The 18,473-nt window shown below is 44.4% G+C and overlaps 1 protein-coding gene across 3 annotated transcripts in view; it reads left to right on the forward strand.

Annotated features, from left to right (window-relative positions):
- Positions 1 to 12,901, forward strand: part of tiam2a (TIAM Rac1 associated GEF 2a) — a 94,028-nt gene extending 81,127 nt beyond the window's left edge. For all 3 annotated transcript variants that reach the window (XM_084013703.1, XM_084013702.1, XM_084013704.1), the window contains 12 exons: positions 1,408 to 1,641; positions 3,002 to 3,070; positions 4,017 to 4,142; positions 4,481 to 4,589; positions 7,178 to 7,357; positions 7,594 to 7,712; positions 8,286 to 8,394; positions 8,761 to 8,819; positions 8,915 to 9,017; positions 9,309 to 9,402; positions 10,331 to 10,485; positions 10,689 to 12,901. In XM_084013703.1, the coding sequence (XP_083869829.1) occupies positions 1,408 to 1,641; positions 3,002 to 3,070; positions 4,017 to 4,142; positions 4,481 to 4,589; positions 7,178 to 7,357; positions 7,594 to 7,712; positions 8,286 to 8,394; positions 8,761 to 8,819; positions 8,915 to 9,017; positions 9,309 to 9,402; positions 10,331 to 10,485; positions 10,689 to 11,383 (2,052 nt within the window). In that variant the 3' untranslated portion in view covers positions 11,384 to 12,901. The remainder of the gene's footprint in view (positions 1 to 1,407; positions 1,642 to 3,001; positions 3,071 to 4,016; positions 4,143 to 4,480; positions 4,590 to 7,177; positions 7,358 to 7,593; positions 7,713 to 8,285; positions 8,395 to 8,760; positions 8,820 to 8,914; positions 9,018 to 9,308; positions 9,403 to 10,330; positions 10,486 to 10,688) is intronic.
- The last annotated feature ends 5,572 nt before the right edge of the window (positions 12,902 to 18,473 follow it).

An 18,473-nucleotide genomic window follows, 5' to 3' on the forward strand; every position in this document is an offset into this window, starting at 1 on the left:
GCGCCGTCTCTGGAGTGACCATGCTATAATGAGCTAGCTGATGAGACGCATGCTTATTCATGGAAGCCTTGATTGTCTGTGGGGGGGGGGGGGTCTTTATGGGTGGTAGCTCACACTAGTTTTCAGAGCTGAATGACTCGGACAAGCTTTGCACGCTGTTCGGAAAGGCGTCCGCGTATCGATGCCTTCAGTGTCGGAATGAAGGCATCGATCCGTGTGTGTTGCTGTACAGGCTGTAGTGGTGAGCTGCACTTGAATGCCTGCTCATGCGATACTCCACACAAACACGTGCAGAAAGGCGGAGAGTGCTGAGCAGCTGTTTTGCCTGCCATCATTGCCACCCCACCGTGCTGCGTGTTTTGCTGTGCAGCAGATTGGAACCTGCTATTACTGGCACTTATCAGCCTCTGCTGATTCTAGTGACTGGCCACTGATTATATCTCTGCATTGTGTCGCTCGCTCTGAATAAAGAGGTAAGGGTAGCAGAGGTAAGGGACGGTGATGACGTAGAAGCCTGGTTGTGAAGAAACATTTACTGTATGGTGCTTGAAAAGCATACAGTGCCAATCACAAGTTTTTTTCCTCTCGCTGCTTATTTTTTATAGCCCAGGGAATAGAACAGACGAGCTGATAATGGTTCATTTTCTGCCACAGTTGCTCACAGACTACAAATCCTACCCGCCACAGGCAAGACTTCACAGTGTGGTGCCTACGGCTGATATTAATTTCCCCACCCCAGGCAATACAGTCCAATAAAGCGACGCAGATTAGTTTCTATTGAACACCTCTGTAAAATGGCATGCCGATGAGTTGTTCATTGGATTCCTATTGGACCAGGTTGGAGGAAACTACACTTTTTGCTAATGAGCTAAGTTTAGAAAATGAGATGCTTGTAACCCCCCAACCCCCCTCTCCACAATACAATCTATAACAAACGAATACGTGGCCACTCGGGATCTCATGGCATATAAACATGTCTGGAATTGGTGTGACATAAAGCGGCATAACTGTCAATTATGGGTTAGAGGAATAATGTAATGTGATATAATGCTATCTGCTGGGATATCCAGTTAGTCTTTCAGATGCACTCCAAAGTCTTTGATGCAAAGCCAATTAGCATAGAGTGCATAACTAAATCTCCATAACACTCCCCAGGAGAAGCCCTGGCCATGTACAGTGTGGAATTCTATACATCTGTATTATTATTTTTATACAGCCTTGGAGCTGAAATCATTAGTGGTCAATAGTCAAATGAGGACCATCAAATGTTAAATTTTTTGATAGATTTTTCACACATGCCCATGTGTGCATGCGTACAATGCAGTGACTTTTAACTGTGACTGGCTGTCATAAGCCCTGGGCTGCCTAACTTAAATACACCCCCTTACTCTCTGCCGCCCCCTACAGAGCGTGGACACGGTGTGCACTCTTTACCAGTCCTTCCAGGACGGGACGGGCTCAGGCGCTGGGGGTTTGATGAACGACACCAAGGAACCTCCAGTGAGGCAAGGAGGGGAGTTGGAGTCGGTTCCCACGCGAGAGGCCGCCCTGCTCCGACCTTGCCCCAAACACATGAGCGCCACTGAGAGGTTACGCAAGGTCATCCAGGAGCTGGTGGACACGGAGAAGTCCTATGTCAAGGTGAGATGCCTGCTCTCATTTTAGAATAATTCATAAGAAGCTATCATAAATATTTTATTGAACTTTATTTGATATCTGTTCCACCGTCCCATTTTATTACTTCTCACTGAACTAGCCATGTTTTATTGGATACATTATCATGTAAAAAATAGGTATCGTCAAGTCCTCAAAGAAAGATTTGATATTAATGTTTTTTTATTGAGAATGGTATGAATCTGATCATCTTTATTTTCAAGTACAATAAATATGTAGCAGCAGCCAGATAGCTTAGCATGAACTGACTGGCAATATGCCTTTCAACCTCTAAAAGTCACTAATTATGATTGTTTTTAAAAACAACAAGAGGTTGTGTGGTTGAGACTCAGTGATGTTACTGCTCCTAGTCAATAAATAAGCTTGCACATAACCCCTTAAAAACAGTCTTGTTTTTACGCTTTGGCTTTTGCACAAATAGAAAAAAGAGAGCTATAACATGCCAATTAGTGGTGTTGGTCGATAGATTTCTGTTGTGAGTTAGGCTAGCTGTTTCCAGACTTTATACACTGCTGAATTAACAAGCTGCTGATTCCAGCTACATTGTTAACGTACAAAGATGAGGGTCATATCAATCTAAGCCTTCATAAGCGGATAAGCGTATTTCCCAAAGTGCTGAACTTTTCCTTTTAATATGAGGTATTAAGCTCGTGGGACATAAACAACCAGATGAAATGAAACAGAAGCTGTTTCATGTGTCACAATCAGAGCTGCCCCCTCCTCCGCCTTATCTATCTTCTTCCCACCCAATCGTTTTGCTGCGCTCATGTTTTTCAATATGACCTTTTCCTCCCCGACGCACATTAAGGAGCGACATTCATGATCTTCTTGACTGTGCAACACTTGTCATGTCTGGTATTTTCTCCCTTTCTCCTGCATCGCCTCGTTTTTTTCCTTCACCCCTACCCCCGTTCCCCTCTCCTCTTCAACTTGCCGTTGATTTGTAATTGAGTGAGGCGATTGTCTTCCCACAGTGCCTTGATGCAGACCTGCTCGCCTGTATCCATGCACCGCGAGCGGTCGGGGTAGTTTGGGGAGGAGAAGGAGGAGGGGAAAGCTCATAAATCAACCTAATGAGAATATCTCCAGTGATACCAAGACAAGCTACAGCCACATTATAGTGTGGGGGGGGGGGGGGGGGGGAGATAGAGGGGTAGAATGAAGGAATAGGGTGAGGGACTGCGGGAAGGAGACAATTGGAGGTTATAAATAGAAAGATAAGTAGTGATTTGATGATGAAAGGGATTTTAAAGGACAGACAGGTTAATGTTTCCAATACTGTTTGATTCCGTGTCTCTGACCTTCCTGTTTGTTTTCTTTCACACAGGACTTGGCCTGTTTGTTCGAGATCTACCTGAAACCTCTGCAGGATGAAACCTTCCTGACTTTGGATGAGGTAGGTGGAAGGTGTAGCGTCCAGAGGGGTGTCCTGGGAGGTGTAGGGGCTATATCGAACATGGGATTCATTGAGCGTTTATTATCCGGAGGGGATGTCGATGAACTCTGCTAGGCCATATCTCCCTCATTAACACTGTGACTGGCTGGAGGACAAATTAGTATTCCCCTGCACTGACCTTCCAGCGTCCCACTGGGCCACACTGATAAAGGCAAGTTTAAGAGGAAAGCCACCCTTTCAGCATTCACCTCGGATGCACACGCCACAGTACGGCTGTCTGCTGATTTCAATGCACCTCTATCATTAATAAAGCATGTTTTTCCTCTAAAGACCTTAAATGAAGCTGTTATCGCGTGTTCCTGTGACAACACATCGTAGTAGCTGCAGCATGCTAATGACCTCAGTGTTGCAGATTCCAGCCTTGTGTGCAGCTCTGTGACCTCAAACACAGGACGCCTTTCGCAAGACACACTAGTCGATAGGCCACTGAGCACTGGGGCAAATTAAACAGTCATTATGTGACAGCGGGACGTGTCCAGACACAATGGATAAGAACCTGTTAGCCCCCAAACGGCTTTTAATGAAGGGAAGTGCTGACCCCGGGTACGCGTGTCGGAGAGGGCGTGTTAGTCAGTGGAAGTTTGTTCATGTGTGTGCTAGCAGGGCCATAGCTTGTCCCTAAGTGCCTTTGACAGAGATGAGCCATCAGACTGGAGGTTTTATATCACTCCAGGGTGCCTGTCTGACTGACTCTTCTGAATTACAAGCTCATATTCCTTCACTGCCTCCCTTTTCACCCCCTCCCACTCCTTTCTCTGCCTTTTCCTGTCATCCGTCCTCATCCATCACCTTACCACAAATTCCATACAACCGTTCCTTTCTTCACCTCTTTCTATCCATTGTCCGACTCCCCTTCTAACGCCATTCTCCTCCTCCTCCTGCTCAGATGGAGAGTCTGTTTGGTAGCCTGCCAGAGATGTTGGACTTTCAGAGGGTCTTCCTGCAGACCCTGGAGGAGAGGATCGCCTCCTCGCCTGACTTCAGCACTCTGGAGACCCCCTCACAGTTCAAGGTGAGATACACACATTGATTAAATGTCCAAATCTTCAGTACAGACATGTACAGAGCAACAATATTCTCAAAACAGGTGATTTTAGCCACTACGCCAAATAAAAGTATGATCTGACAGGAGCATCGCTGACTGATTTATAGCGTTGACATGACGGTGTGTGGGGTCTATTGATCGGGAAGGGGATAGGGAAGAGAGAGAGGACAGAGGGGGCGTTTGGATAATCTTCAGAGAGAGGGAGGACATAGTGTATTGGTCATGACTGCACATGTTCACACTCTTTCATGCTGTCTCTCACTCCCTGCCTGTGTTTTCCTCCCTCACACCCTCTCGGTTGACAGAAGCTGCTGTTCTCTCTTGGGGGATCGTTCCTCTACTACGCTGACCACTTCAAGCTATACAGCGGCTTCTGTGCCAACCACATCAAGGTCCAGAAGGTCCTGGAGAGAGGTACAACACACACCTCAACACGTGGAGAATACACGGCAGCCCGAATACCCTCCGACCACACAACGTGAAATAGATAGAGTATAATAATCATATCTGCAGGCAAAAACTGATTCAAAGTGTCCCACATCCCTGCTAAAATGCAGCTTCCTTGCACCTATGTTGCATCAGAGACACCGCACGGCACTCACCGTTGAAGGTCTGGTCGTCTCTTTTGGGAAACAAATCAATTATGTAGGAAAGTAAATGTCTGAGAGGGTGGGTGACAGTGATGTGAGTGAAGCCCCGTATAGTTTACTGCAAGCCCTGTTCAATCTCCATCAACATGCAAAGACACACACACACACAAAACATTAGAATTGGGAGAAACGAAATCCACCTTTTCATTTTTAGAGTTACTGTTTCTAAGCTATTCCCTGTTTTACAAGCATGTGAAGTTTTAAACAAATACATGCATTTATTAACACACAGACTTTGAATAACCTTGTCCAGAGGGACCGTTACAACCCGAGAGCCTTAATAATTCCTTGCGTTGCTCTCGGCATGTGACAGAGTAGAAATTTTAACGTTGATTTGTGTCCGCTACAACGCCGGCCTTTCTGCCACTATTCGGGAACGCTGCCCAGTGCAGGGAGGAATGTAAGAAGATTGGGTTCTTTGCCAACATGGGGGATGGGGTGAGCAAATTGCCCTCCAGTGCTGCTTAAATCTGCCCCATTACTTGAATTGTGTGGGCTTTTCCTCGAAGTAAGCAGCATGATGGATATTTAATAGGATTAAAAGTAGGGGAAAAAAACACTCAGGAAAAGTCCCCGATGGGTCAGAATTACCTTGAGGAGAATAAGGTGTGGTAAATATCAAAGCAACGCTGGTGCATGGAAGAGTTTTCTGCACTGTTGACTATTTTGAAAGTTTGTGATATTATGCCACCATCAGACTAGAGGAAGGTCCTTGTCTCTACTCCTTCAAGGAAAACCCTCCTGTGAGTTCTACTAGATGCACTGTTAAAACCTAAATATGTGATGTAAACAGAAGGGGTTGATTTTTGGAACATATATAAACGTGTACATACATATACAAACCGGTGCTAGAAGTGGGCCAGTAGTCACTGGTACTTGAATTACATGTGATATGTGTAAACAATCAAATATTTATTAATTATATCCAAAATGATGTGAAATTGCTTAGTTGTAAGTCAAAATCCTTCACATTTTCTTGGAGGAGGACCACCAATTACAATATCTCAGAGTATCTTTTATTCATTGTAGAAATTCAGAATGTAAGAATATTTGGTTGTTACCGGTCGCTACACAAGTGAATGAGGGGAGTATTTTTTTCTACTTCAAGCACTGATACATACTAACCGAACATAAATAGACATAAAGCTTACTTAATTTTTATAATTTTAGGCGGGGCTTTACTTTGGATTTATATGCTGAAAATGCTGACTTTCCTATTCAGATATGACCTGAGATCTTGGCATCGTGACTATTGTTAAATCTGTAACCACGGTCAACTCACCACAAAAATGTCTCCAAGTGAAGGGAAAAGTTGCCAGACTCAAAAGTACTCTACTTATAGAGTGCATACACCCTATTCTTTGACCAAAGCTTTAAATGGCTGGGTGAACTGTATTATTGCTGGGTCACTCAAGCTATTATTAGAAAATGTAGCACACTAATTGCACAGTAAAGATAGGAATAGCCAAGTATAACAAGGGTGATAGTTGCACATTCCACACACAGATTATATAGTTGGCTCAGCGGCGTCACAACCAGCTGATCCAAGGACACGGAGAAGAAATCTGTGGGAGTTTGTCAACCCTTAAAGTAATTATATGCCCGTCTCTGCCATTATCATCATCATCCCGCTCCCTTTCCAATCATGCCAAGGGCCCTGGGTTGCCTTAGTTTCTCTGTTTATTTGTCGACTCGTTAATTGCCTGCCAATTACTCTGGGAGGTGTCGATGCGGCTGCCTGTCTGTGGCTGGGAGTGCCATAATTAATACTTTAATGGCCCCCTCAGTAAGCACCACTGGAGGCATCCTGCTCAGGGAAAATGTCATCACCTTTACAGAAGACTCGATCTGTGTTACACCTGCCATTTCACACCATTTCATGCTATGGCTTCACTGTAATCTAAGAAGTCCCAACTTGATCGTTTCCACCATGTTGTAAATATGACAACTTTAGTATTTAAAGTGGCAGTCCGTAAGATTTGAGATACGTTGCTTCTAGCGGCCTAATTGGCGGTAGATGATGATGATGATGATCACAGCTCTGCTAGTTTTTTTGTCCTAAGAGGTGATGGGTATAATTGATGCGTGAGCAGATGTTCACACTTAAACACCGCAGTGGTCACGGTGGACCGGAGAAGTCTACACTACCCCCTGCTGGAAACAACTTAATGCACCATGATTCTTCACTGACCTGCATAGGACAATTTCAGATCTGACTTTGGCTTACAATGCAGCTGCACGTCTCTCTCACTATGTATGCATGAGCCCATCAGTACACATGAGGGAAATGCAAACACAGAAAAGTCAACTACTGAAAGATTCATGTTAATTGTGCATGTGTGTGTTTTTCAGCTAAGACGGATCAGGCCTTTAAGGAATTCCTGGATGCGAGGAACCCTACCAAGCAGCACTCATCCACCCTGGAGTCCTACCTGATTAAACCGGTGCAGAGGGTGCTGAAGTACCCCCTGCTGCTCAGGGAGCTGGTCTCCCTCACGGACAGCGACAGCGAGGAGCACTACCACCTCACCCGTAGGGAGACTTCTACTTTTACAGGCACACATGCACGCTAACACACATGGGAAGGATGTGCTATAAATATGGGCCATGTTCACACTTGTCATTTCAGTGTCTTGTTGTCATGCCATCATGCCCGGCAGTATTAAGTCCTCGTGCACAAGGCACACACAATGAGCAAATTAAAACCTGCTACTGTAACATCATGAATTGATCCCTGTCAACGCGTCGTTCTGTTGTTGTCCCTGCAGAGGCTCTGAAAGCCATGGAGAAGGTTGCCAGCCACATCAATGAGATGCAGAAGATCTACGAGGATTACGGCTCCGTGTTTGATCAGCTCGTTGCTGAGCAGAGTGGCCACAATAAAGAGGTAGATGCACGTTTCAGAAACGGATGTATAATCATCAAGCACAGGAAATAGACTGAAGGTTGCCTTGATATGACAGAGTTCCCCCATGATCCCTGCTCAAAAGGCTTCTTGTTGAAATGAAATATGAAGTACTTATCAGGATCAGTTTAAAAAAACTTCAACCCAGTTCAGTCTAGTATCGGAGTGGGGGTGTTTAGCTCCTTATGCTGTTTACGGCGCCATCCGTGCATTGCCTCTAGGGATCGCATACATTTACAAATTGATGGAATATTTAGTTACCACCGCAGTATGAATATTCAAAGTGAATGCTAAATAATGTTGTCTGGGGTACAGCATGTTCTCAGCGTTTCTTAAACAGCTCCCAGACAAAAAGAGATATAACGGTTTGCTTGAAAATCAGCTTTCACCCCATGTTTGTATTGTCTGTGGAGCATAATTTGTGGATACTTAGTATGTATCACACAACAAGATGCTCCAGCAAAAAAAAAAAAAAGCCAAAAGTCTGGCTTGTTAATCTTCTGTCTATCTCTCTCTCTGCAGTTTACTATAACAGTCCCCCTGTGTCTCTCTCAGGTCGCAGAGATTTCTATGGGAGAGTTTCTCATGCATTCCTCGGTGGTCTGGCTCAACCCGCATTCTTCATTGGGTCGCATGAGAAAAGACCCAGAAATGACTGTGTTTGGTGAGTCTGAAAGCTTCTCCCATCCTTTTTGCTGTCACATTCTGGGATTATTTCCCCCCCCTTCTTCCCCTACCCTCAACCTCCACCCTGTTAAAGGGATCTGGCAATCAATATCTCCACTGTCAAAGTTGAATCGGTCCAAACCAAGCGTACCTGGCTTTCTGTAAAGTCACACAGAATTATTTCTGCAATAACACTCAAACAGATTTCAGTGGATCTCAATATCCGTAGCTGTGGCGCTGATACTCGCTTTAAGGCTTGAAGCTGGCATCTGTAATGCGTCTGTGGGTTGCACTCCTTCAGACGCTTTCCCCAAGAGGCATTCGCAGTCAAAACTAAGACGCCGTATGTGTTCACTCTCAACAGTGTTCAAGAAAGCGGTGATATTGGTCTACCGGGAAAACAACAAGATGAAGAAGAAGATGGTAAGCATTTTGTCTGTTAGCGCTCATTTCCTCTCCCATGCCACGGATGGTGTCTAAGTTGTGAAATGTTTTCTTTCCCTCTGTGTGATGACCAGGCCAACTCGCGTTCAGCACTTTCGCACGGCGATTCAGACCCCTTTAAGTTCCGTTGGCTCATCCCGCTCTCATCGCTGCAGGTTAGATTGGGAAATACTGCAGGTAAGAGGCTGGCACACTGCCACATTATCCCACTAAATCACTCACAAAGTACATCGACTAAATCCTTTTGTTCCTTCTCCCTCCATCGTATTTCCCCACACAAAACCCTAAGCTCATTCTCCTTGCACACACGCAGACACACACACACACACACACACACACACACACACACACACACACACACACACCTCTCCTGGATAAATCCAAATATGGTTTATGGTTTCAGAATGAGATAAGGAGGGAGGGAGCTGCGTGATTAAAAAGCTCTCCTTTATTTCCTCCCTCTCCCAGGAACGGGCACAGAAAGCAGCTGCATCTGGGAGCTGATTCACTCCAGGTCTGAAGTGGAAGGTAGACCAGAGACGGTCTTCCAGCTGTGTAGCAGGTCAGAGATTAAACTATCAGGTGGAATCTGTGGTGATTTTTACCCGTTACACATACCAGAAGAATGGTCTTTTTAAAGGATAATTAAGGATGATATATTACAGCGTTTGTCTTATTTTTGATTATGTTCTACCCTTTCTATTGCTTATGACCATTGTACAAAATATGTACATAAATATGTATTTCATCAGTTCGACAGAAGCATAATGCCTTTTAAAAAGTGCAACATTTCAGAAAAAAACTTTTTTTTTTTTTTTCAAACATCGATCTGTTGAATATGAAGCTATGGCTAGCAACCACTTAGCTTAGCATAAAGACTGGAAAGCAGGACAAGCAGTTTGCCCAGATCAGTCCACAGCTCAAAATATGCTGACTGGTATCTTTGAAGCTCACCAATTAATATTTTATACCTGGTTTTTACACTTTGGTTTTGGAAGCATTAAACAAATGAGGTCTTTATGCTTAGCTAAGCAAATTGGCTGCTGACTGATCCTTCATATTCAACGGATTGGTATCATTGCCATCTAACACACATATTTCCCAAAATGTTGAACTATACCTGTAAAGATTTATAATACTTATGAAACGGAAAATGTATACAGAAAATACTTTTTTTCTTCCCATATTCACGTAGAATGTTTTTCAGTTAAATAATCTAATCATGTAAAGCCATTTTTTTTTCATTGCATGCTCCCCCCCTATAAAGCACATTAGCACAGAGTTACCAGCTGGGTTGGCTGGAAGAGTGAAGCCAATGTCAAATTTGACATTACACACTGTGAAACCGGGATCACTCCTAATGAATTACATGACCTGTTTCACTGGGAAACACAATCAAACCCTCAAACCAATCCTCTTACTCTATATTTAGCTTCTGAAATCAAGTTTACATACCCGGCGCTCATGTTCCCATGCTGTGTCCTCCACAGTGTGCCGGAGAACAAGGTCAACATTATCAAGGTGATCCGCTCCATCCTCCGGGAGAACGTGAGGAGGAACATGAGGAGCGAGGGCACATTGGAGAGGGGCTGCAAGGAGCAACTGGTCCCCCTGCGCAGGACCCTGCCTTCCTCAGCCAAGCTGGGTGAGTGTTCACAAACGTTTTTGGGAAAGACACTTCTCTTGAGTACCAGGCACTGCTTCCTGGGAAGTTTTCCTATACATGTCAACATAGGGCAGAAGAGTGATTCTTGCTTACTGGTTTTAGCCTTTAAAACTGTGTAATGGTGTAAAGTATACATGCGCTTTAGTGGCATTTCTGACTTCCATCTCCACATTCGTTACCAGGTTCGACCAGGGCTTCCTGGTTGTATAAGCCGCCACCTGGAGATCTCTCCACCCAGGCTGCGAATCCCAAGCCGGGGCCAGACTCGGACGAGGGGAGCCTGAGCAGTGGAACTTACAGTCTGTCTGGGGCTCCTCCACCTTGTGCCTCCTCTGAGTCGCACATCCTCCCCGTGCAGCAAAACTGTTCTCAGACACCTGGATCAAACCCTCGAGCCCGCTCCACCTCTGCTGTGAAGGAGTCTGATATTTTAAGTGATGAGGATGACGACGGCTTCGGCGAAGGGGGGACAAGGAGGGATAGTGGGGACAGCAGTTCCCCGACTAGCGCCATTGAGGCTCAGTTCCTCCAACTCCAACTCTCAGAGGATCCTGCGCCGGCTCCCTGTGTTCAACCTGAGAGAGTGGGGGACACTCCGGAGACCCAACCCAAACTCATGCAAAGACACTTCAGCGCTGTTAAGAGGAAAACCAGCAGTTGCAGGAGAAGCCAGGGTGCACTGTTGAACATGAAAGCGCAAAGCAGGTCACTTGACAGCCAGGCGGACGCAGCGTCGTTGTCGGGGGCCGTGGACCTCAACACGTTGCTGGAGAGAGAGTTCAGTGTCCAAAGTCTGACTTCTGTAGTGAATGAAGACTGTTTCTATGACACCGCTGAGGCAAGTACCATGGACTCTGGAAACGCCACCTCCTCATAGGGGTTTGGATGGACAGAGCAGAACTATACTGTACCAGGGCCACGTCATGAAGTTAAGAAGCACTGACCATGAGAGGGGGAAACCCCTGTGGCTTGATGCAGGCTCTACCAGCGTGGCTGTGAAGTTGTGCCTCAACTTAGAAGTGGGTTTAGTAAGCCAGACACTTGTCCGCTGGAAGTGAGGTTTAAATGATCTGTTCTGGTGGAAGCCTATTGGTTGACAGACTCCGTTTCTCCCCCTAGAGAAGTGAAGCGAGGTGATTTCTGTCCCAGTGATAATAACCGCAATGAATCTGCCAAGCACTGATGCGTTTCCACGAATTCCTCGCTTTTACTCAGGCTCCTCCCAACAAACCATCTGGGTGATATATTCTATCCTACCCCCCCCCCCCCCATATCCCCCGCAGCTTATGATGATTGGCAGTTTTATTTGCTTTTTGACCTTTTCTTTGAAGAATGGGGAGAATGTCCTCAGTCTGTCAGTCCCAAAAGTTAAAAGTCCACAGTGCATATAGATCCATGGGATAGTGAGATGAAATAAGTTTCTGGAGGCACGTTTCACACGGGCAGCAGGCTTCCACACAGAGGTCATGAGTGCGGGGTTGCTAAGGTATTAATTTGTGTTTGGTGTCACAGAACAAAACACTGCAGGTCACTGCTTCTTACAAATTGCAAAACATGGAATGGCAGGAGGCGCAGAGTGAAGGCTATCACAGACCAATAACATCCACCAAAGGGCTGTGGCGGTCGTGTCAGACTTCCTGAGAAGAGATGATGTAGGCCTAAACAAACGGGAAGGAGACCCACTTTCGCAACCAAGCCTTTTTGCTGTATTTTGTGCACTAAAGTACAATGTTTGCCTATATATTTGAAATATTTTTTATCTGTACAGGTTTTAATGTTATTAATGTTGTTGTTTTTTTTTTATTTATTAATAGGATTGACGGTGTACAATATATTTTAGCAAACTAACTTTTTGAGTGAAGGCTTTCTAAGGATTTGATCAGTACATTTTGATCCGTAAATACAAAAAGATGCTATATCGCTTGACATTTTTCCGCTATATTTTTAAATGTTGCCTACTGGATTCTGGTTGTCTTTCCCTTAAAATTGTAATTTCTAGTTTATTCATTGGGTTGCGTTTTGAGGGCTGGCTGCTCCATTGAATGATTTAAATTGCAATAATGTTTTAAACCCAATGTTTCTTTTTATGTTTGTGTCCTGTGTATATGATCTCTTCTATCTTTGAGACATTTATGTAATCTCTCATACATACTTGACACTGTACAAGTAAGACTAGAGGCAGGAATTAGCAATAAATGCAGCTGTTATTTTTGTTAATCCATTTTGTTTGCCATAGCATAAAGTACACGTTGAGGTACAATAAAAAAGGCAAACAAATACTATATACTTTACCTTCCCAGCTCGACTTTACCATGCCTTTAATGCTAGCATACCAATGAATGTGAATGCCCCATTCTTATGGAATTGTTTGATAAATAAAAATGTTATCTGTGAATGATGCCTGGAGAACAATGCTTTCAACTTACCCTTCAAAGTCTGTCAGTTCCGTTTTTATGGCTCTTTATGTTCAACTGACAGGTAGGAAGTGTCTCATCTTAGGCTTGGTCCCTGCAGCCTGACTTGCCACCAGTCCCTGATTGGCTGTCATGAGAAATTCTGCTTTTAGAAGAAAAGGTATATCCTCAGTAGAATACATAATTATCTGACAGAAGTGGGCCAGTTACATAAATAAAGAGCTTCACTGAAGTGCTTGGATTTTATGCATGGACATATGTGTAGTTAACCAAGCTTCATGTTTGGAAATGTTCAATTGGCCGAGCACATTTAGTGTTTCTACAAGGACCATTAATTTGTTTTTCAATTCCTTATTCTCTTTCACAAGACTGAAAATACCCAAATGATCAATTAAAGTGGTTTTGTAACTCTTATTTGTTTTCCCACGTATCCGCATGGCTTTATAGTCTGCTTTATTTTGAGGCATCTGCTGATCTTTTGGTAACGCAATTACATTACAGTGGGAAATACCCAAATAAAAGCTGAATGGAATTTCATTTGATGGTGCTTTATTTTATAAATTACTGTACTATGACTTTTGACATACTTTACTTCATTATGATTTACCATGTCTTCTTCATGGTATTCTATACTATGACTTTTTGAGATACTATAGTAAGACTTTAAAAAGATGAAGTAAAACATTTTGTTTTAGATGGTGTATGACTAAAGAAAAATCAACATACTATGCTATGACTTCTTTAAACATATGATTTGTCTTGGACTTTGAGCTTACCTATTCAAACTTTTATTCTTTTCTTTTACTGGATAGTATATCTAGTCCCAATAAGGAAAACAAAGCTCATAGCTTGACATGATTATAATGATGTTAGCGAGGATATTTATGACATAAAAGTACTGAAGCCTTCAGGGAATGATTGTGGTGGAAATCTGAAAATAAAGACTTTGTCTTGTCAGAAAAAAACTATGTGAGTGAAATTGTCAGATGAGTCTGGAATACAGGTACAACATTTGTTGCCTATTAAGTGACACACTCCTCCCTGCGCTGTTTGGAGCCCATCTGACACCATTCTGATCACGTGTCTCAGATCCTGAACGGTGGGGTTCAGAGAAACAAAACCTTGCACCACCAATCAGTGAGGATCTTAACCTCCACAGCCAAGGACTCGATAGCGTATGCATTGATGAAAGTAGCCCTCCAAAAACGTTGCCTCGCACAGGGACGCTGGTAAAGGATGTACCTCTCTTGGATCTATGAGGAGGATAGTAGTGAGTGTGGTGCCATGTCAATTTTTTTGTTACATGAACTTCCGTAGACCCAAACGTGATCGTGCAAGAAGCCAAATCCATCGCTATTGGGCATCACTATGGTTGGATTGTCACTGCTGCCACTCGTGTTCTGTGGAGCGACAAACAAAGTTATGTTAAGCTCTGCCAGATAGGCGATGATTGCCCTTTGTGTTGCTGCACTCATCTCCCTCATAAATAGGACAGCATGGATTGTGAGATCACAGCGAGAGGCAGCCATTTTCCGATCCGTGATACTTGAGTACTAATCGGAACTGGCCCCAAGGGGACTGCCTGTCCTGTGGCATGTGGAAGCTGTGAACACACATAACAGCTGGTCTTAACATATTGACATGGTTGATGAAGTGTGTGTTAGTGTGTGGAGTGTGAGTGTTCTGAGGTGTTGGTTGTTTCTATCTCATGGTTTTCAAAGTGTAGAATAATCAGAACCACAATGATGAGTGCCGTGAGTGTGATGCAATGTAGTGTTCCCCTCAGGCCGCATAAACCTGGTTGCCTGAAGGCGTGCCATGGAGATCTGCGTTCCATCGCTGAGTGCCTTTGTGTTGCTCTACAGCACCTCCGCTGACAGGATAGTAGTTGTTTCAAATCAAATCCAAAATTAGTTGTTCTAAGGCTGCATTTACAAATGACTACCATTCTCTGAGCTGATTTTTCCTGGGATCCCCCACCTTGGGGTGATCTCAGAGAGCAGTGTCTTGTCTACTGACTGTGGGTACTTTGCTGTGTGCAGTCGAGCCCTTCCCATCAGCTATGTCACTCTGAGGGGCTTCAGGACAGAATCATTTGGAAGTTCTGCAATAGCAGCACACGCCTAAGAAGGACATGATTTGTTTTTTAGTGATTAGTCTTTGTAATTTCTTTGTATTGCTTCAACTCGTTGGGGCGAGAGGGATTTGCCCTCTGCTGTGATCACATGACCCAGAAATGTTACCTTCTGTTTGACAAACTGCAGTTTCGACAGGTTTGCTCTGTGAACTTCAGCTGCTAGGCGTCTTAGCAGAGACAATATGCCTCTCTCACGCTGCTCCTGTGTGGGGGAGCATATCAGCATATCATCAACATACTGAAGGAGTGCACTTCCATGTGTGGGTGTGTATGTGCTCTCTCTCACTGCCTCATTGTACAGACTTTCACAGTATTCCTGTGGGAGACATGTGAAGGTGTAACTCTTCCTCTTGAGCAGAAATGCAATCAGTACTGGCTGTCCATCTGCACCAGGATACTGCAAATAAGCATAGGCTAAAATCTTACTATTACAAAAAACATGCACTGTTAGGAGGAACCTGTGACGTTATTGTGTATGGATTTAGGACATTTGGCGCCCTTTGCTGGACTGCATCATTTACTGCCTGCAAGTCCTGTACACATCTCCACCCTACTGGCTCCCCTTTATCTCTAATCTTCTTCACAGGGAAGCTAGGAGTTCTCACCGGAGAGTCAGGGCAAGGCACAATTTCCTGCCTTAAACAATGAGTCAAGAACTGGAGTAATGCCATCATTTGCTTCCTGTTTCACTGGATATTGATTATAACAAGGTCTGAAATCAGACTTTGGTGTGATAGACATAGGCTGCTTTCCTTGGATCAAGCCAACATTATTTAGTCCTATACAAATGTTTCATTGTGAGCTTTTCGGTTCCCTTCCCCTGTACCCTGTCCCCGTCTTTCCCTTCATGAATGTGTGTGGTGCAATGCAAATCTGCATCAAGCATGTAGTCTGTGTGGAATGTTGTTTCCTGTGCTTCCCTTATCAGGCCTCTGCTCATTGAGCTGAAGGCAGAGGTGATAAGCTTCCACTCATACATAAACCACCTGCTATATTTCGCAAATCGGTTTGCAGGTTTCCATGCCGATGCAGGTTGCTCTGACCCTTGCAGCTATCTTTGCTGTCATGCCATGCAGGAAGCTGCTGCTGCTGCGAAGAAGTGCTCCCCAGGTGGTTCCTTTAGCTTGGCGGACATTTGTTGGTTTTCTCCATTCCACTATGCACTTGATGTACTTCTGTGCAGGTCATCGTATACATCTTCCTGTCTGCACTTGGCCACTGTGATCAAGTCAATTCTTGGCTGGAACATGTCCACACATCTCTCACAGAGTGCAGTGTCAGCAGCTCTGTAGGCTGCATAGTGTACATGTTCCTAAGTAGGATTTGTCAGTCTGAGATCTTCTGCTGGGAAAGCATCTGATATTTTGTGGAGCTGTATACCCATCTTCAAGTTCAGCCATGGTCGGGCAGAATTCTTTGCAGAAGGTCACCAGCTCGTCACCAAACCTTCTTCCATCCACTGTCGCCTCAGGCAAATCACCCATAAGGTCCGACCGTGTCCATGGTGGATGTGTGTAAACCATGCCCTCATGTCCAGGCACCTCTACCATCGGCAGCTGAGTCACTGGTGACTCCTCTCCATGTCTGAGCAGGCTGGACAGAGGGCATCTTCGTCCTGTCATTGGTCTGAAAGTCTCTGAGCCTGATGTTTCTGATGCAAACGGATCGTGGGGTGACATCACCTTCTGACTTGGGTCTGTTGGACCAGATTCTCTTCTGCTTTGGGTGTGAAAGAGAGAGAACCGTTCTTTTGAGTCCTTTGCTGCATCTTAATAATAACAATACATTTGATTTTTATAGTGCTTTTCCAAACACAGACGCTTTACAAAGAAACAAAACAAGACAAAGACAAAACAGAGCAACAATTGAAATAGGTGAGGGGGCATGGCGCTAGTGGTAAGCAGAGGAGAAGAGATGGGTTTTGAGGCGGGACTGAAATGTGCTGAGGGACTCAGAGTCACGGACGAGTTGGGGTAGGGGTAGGTGGGGCTGCTGGCCATGGCTGTACAGCATCTCTCACTTCTCCATGATCGTCTGTGTCATTTCCTTCTGCAGCAGGCTGGCAACGACTGGGCGGCGCTCGGTGGGAGTCGGGGTCTACCTTCTGCTTGACACAACGAGACACAGAGGAGGCCTTCACTATCCCTGCATGATGTTTTCTTTCGCTGTTCTGAGCTTTGAGCCACCACATGTCAAATGCAAACCAGTTTACATCGTGTTTCATTCCCTTTCTTGTTTCTATCTCCTGGAGTTTGTTTCTTTAGTTCTTCTAGCTGTCGGAAACAGAAACTTCCCTTCCTGGAAAGCCACATTCTTTCACCCAAAACTGAAAGTTACTCACCAACGCTAAACCATTATTAGCTATCATAAAATTTACATCTGATAAATGTGGGATTGCATCCAAATTTTGACTTTTTTTTGTGCTGTTGCTTGACCCCATTTTTATTATTATTACTTACTATTATTACTACATACTTCATTCTCACAAAGAGAACTATACACTCAAAAAAATCACTATCAATCCACCCCACAGTTATGACCTGGTGAATTTGGGTAATCTGGGACATTGGGTGGGACACCTAATCTCCAGTCTCTTTATGTCCTGTCCCAACAAAATTCTAGTCATCAGGACGTTTGGTTTAGGATGGACATCATGTGACTGAAATTACGGGACTTTATGGGGGTGGGGTCACAGAAAGGGGTGGGGCAAACACTGGTTGTCCTTAGGTCCTCACAGGCACTATCTCTCTCTCTCTCACATAGCCTACACACATTTTTCATAATACTGTTTAAAATGGGTAATATTGAGCTCAGCATGCAAAGAGCGTGAAGGTGATTTAGGCTTTTTTTTAAAAGCCTAATACAAGTGTCCCAGATAGCCAAGTGACCCGTCCCAGATTACCAAATTCATGAAGAATTGTCATTGTTGGCACAAAGAACACTAATAGTGGTGCCGTGTCTCCTGGACAGCTCCATTCTGTCTTCTGGTTTGGTTAGAAAACATCTTATCTTGTCTTTGTCTTGTTAATATTCTTTTACAAAGGGATCAGTACAGCGCAGAGTGCTCGGCAGTTTGAGGCTTACTGTGCAAGTCAGAGAAACACATCATCTTTATAACCCATCTGTCATTTACGTTTAGCAAAGAGTATGCAACTATGGGAACGTGAGGCTGGGGCCCCAAGGTCTGTTATGGTTAGTCTTACGATGTGTGGCCCAGATCATAATTCTCTCTGATAACAACATAAATTGGGAGCCCAAGGTTTTCACAACTCAGGGTCTCACTAATGGAGACGAGTGTCAGACAATCCGAAACTGATAGAGACGAATGCCAGACAATGTACTCCAAATGAATGTCTCTAAACAGGGGCATAGGTGAAAGAGGGAAAGGGCTAGTGGTGCATCACCCCACTAGGAGA

Source organism: Eutrigla gurnardus (assembly GCF_963514095.1).
Source record: "Eutrigla gurnardus genome assembly, chromosome: 7".
Taxonomy (NCBI): Eukaryota; Metazoa; Chordata; class Actinopteri; order Perciformes; family Triglidae; genus Eutrigla; species Eutrigla gurnardus.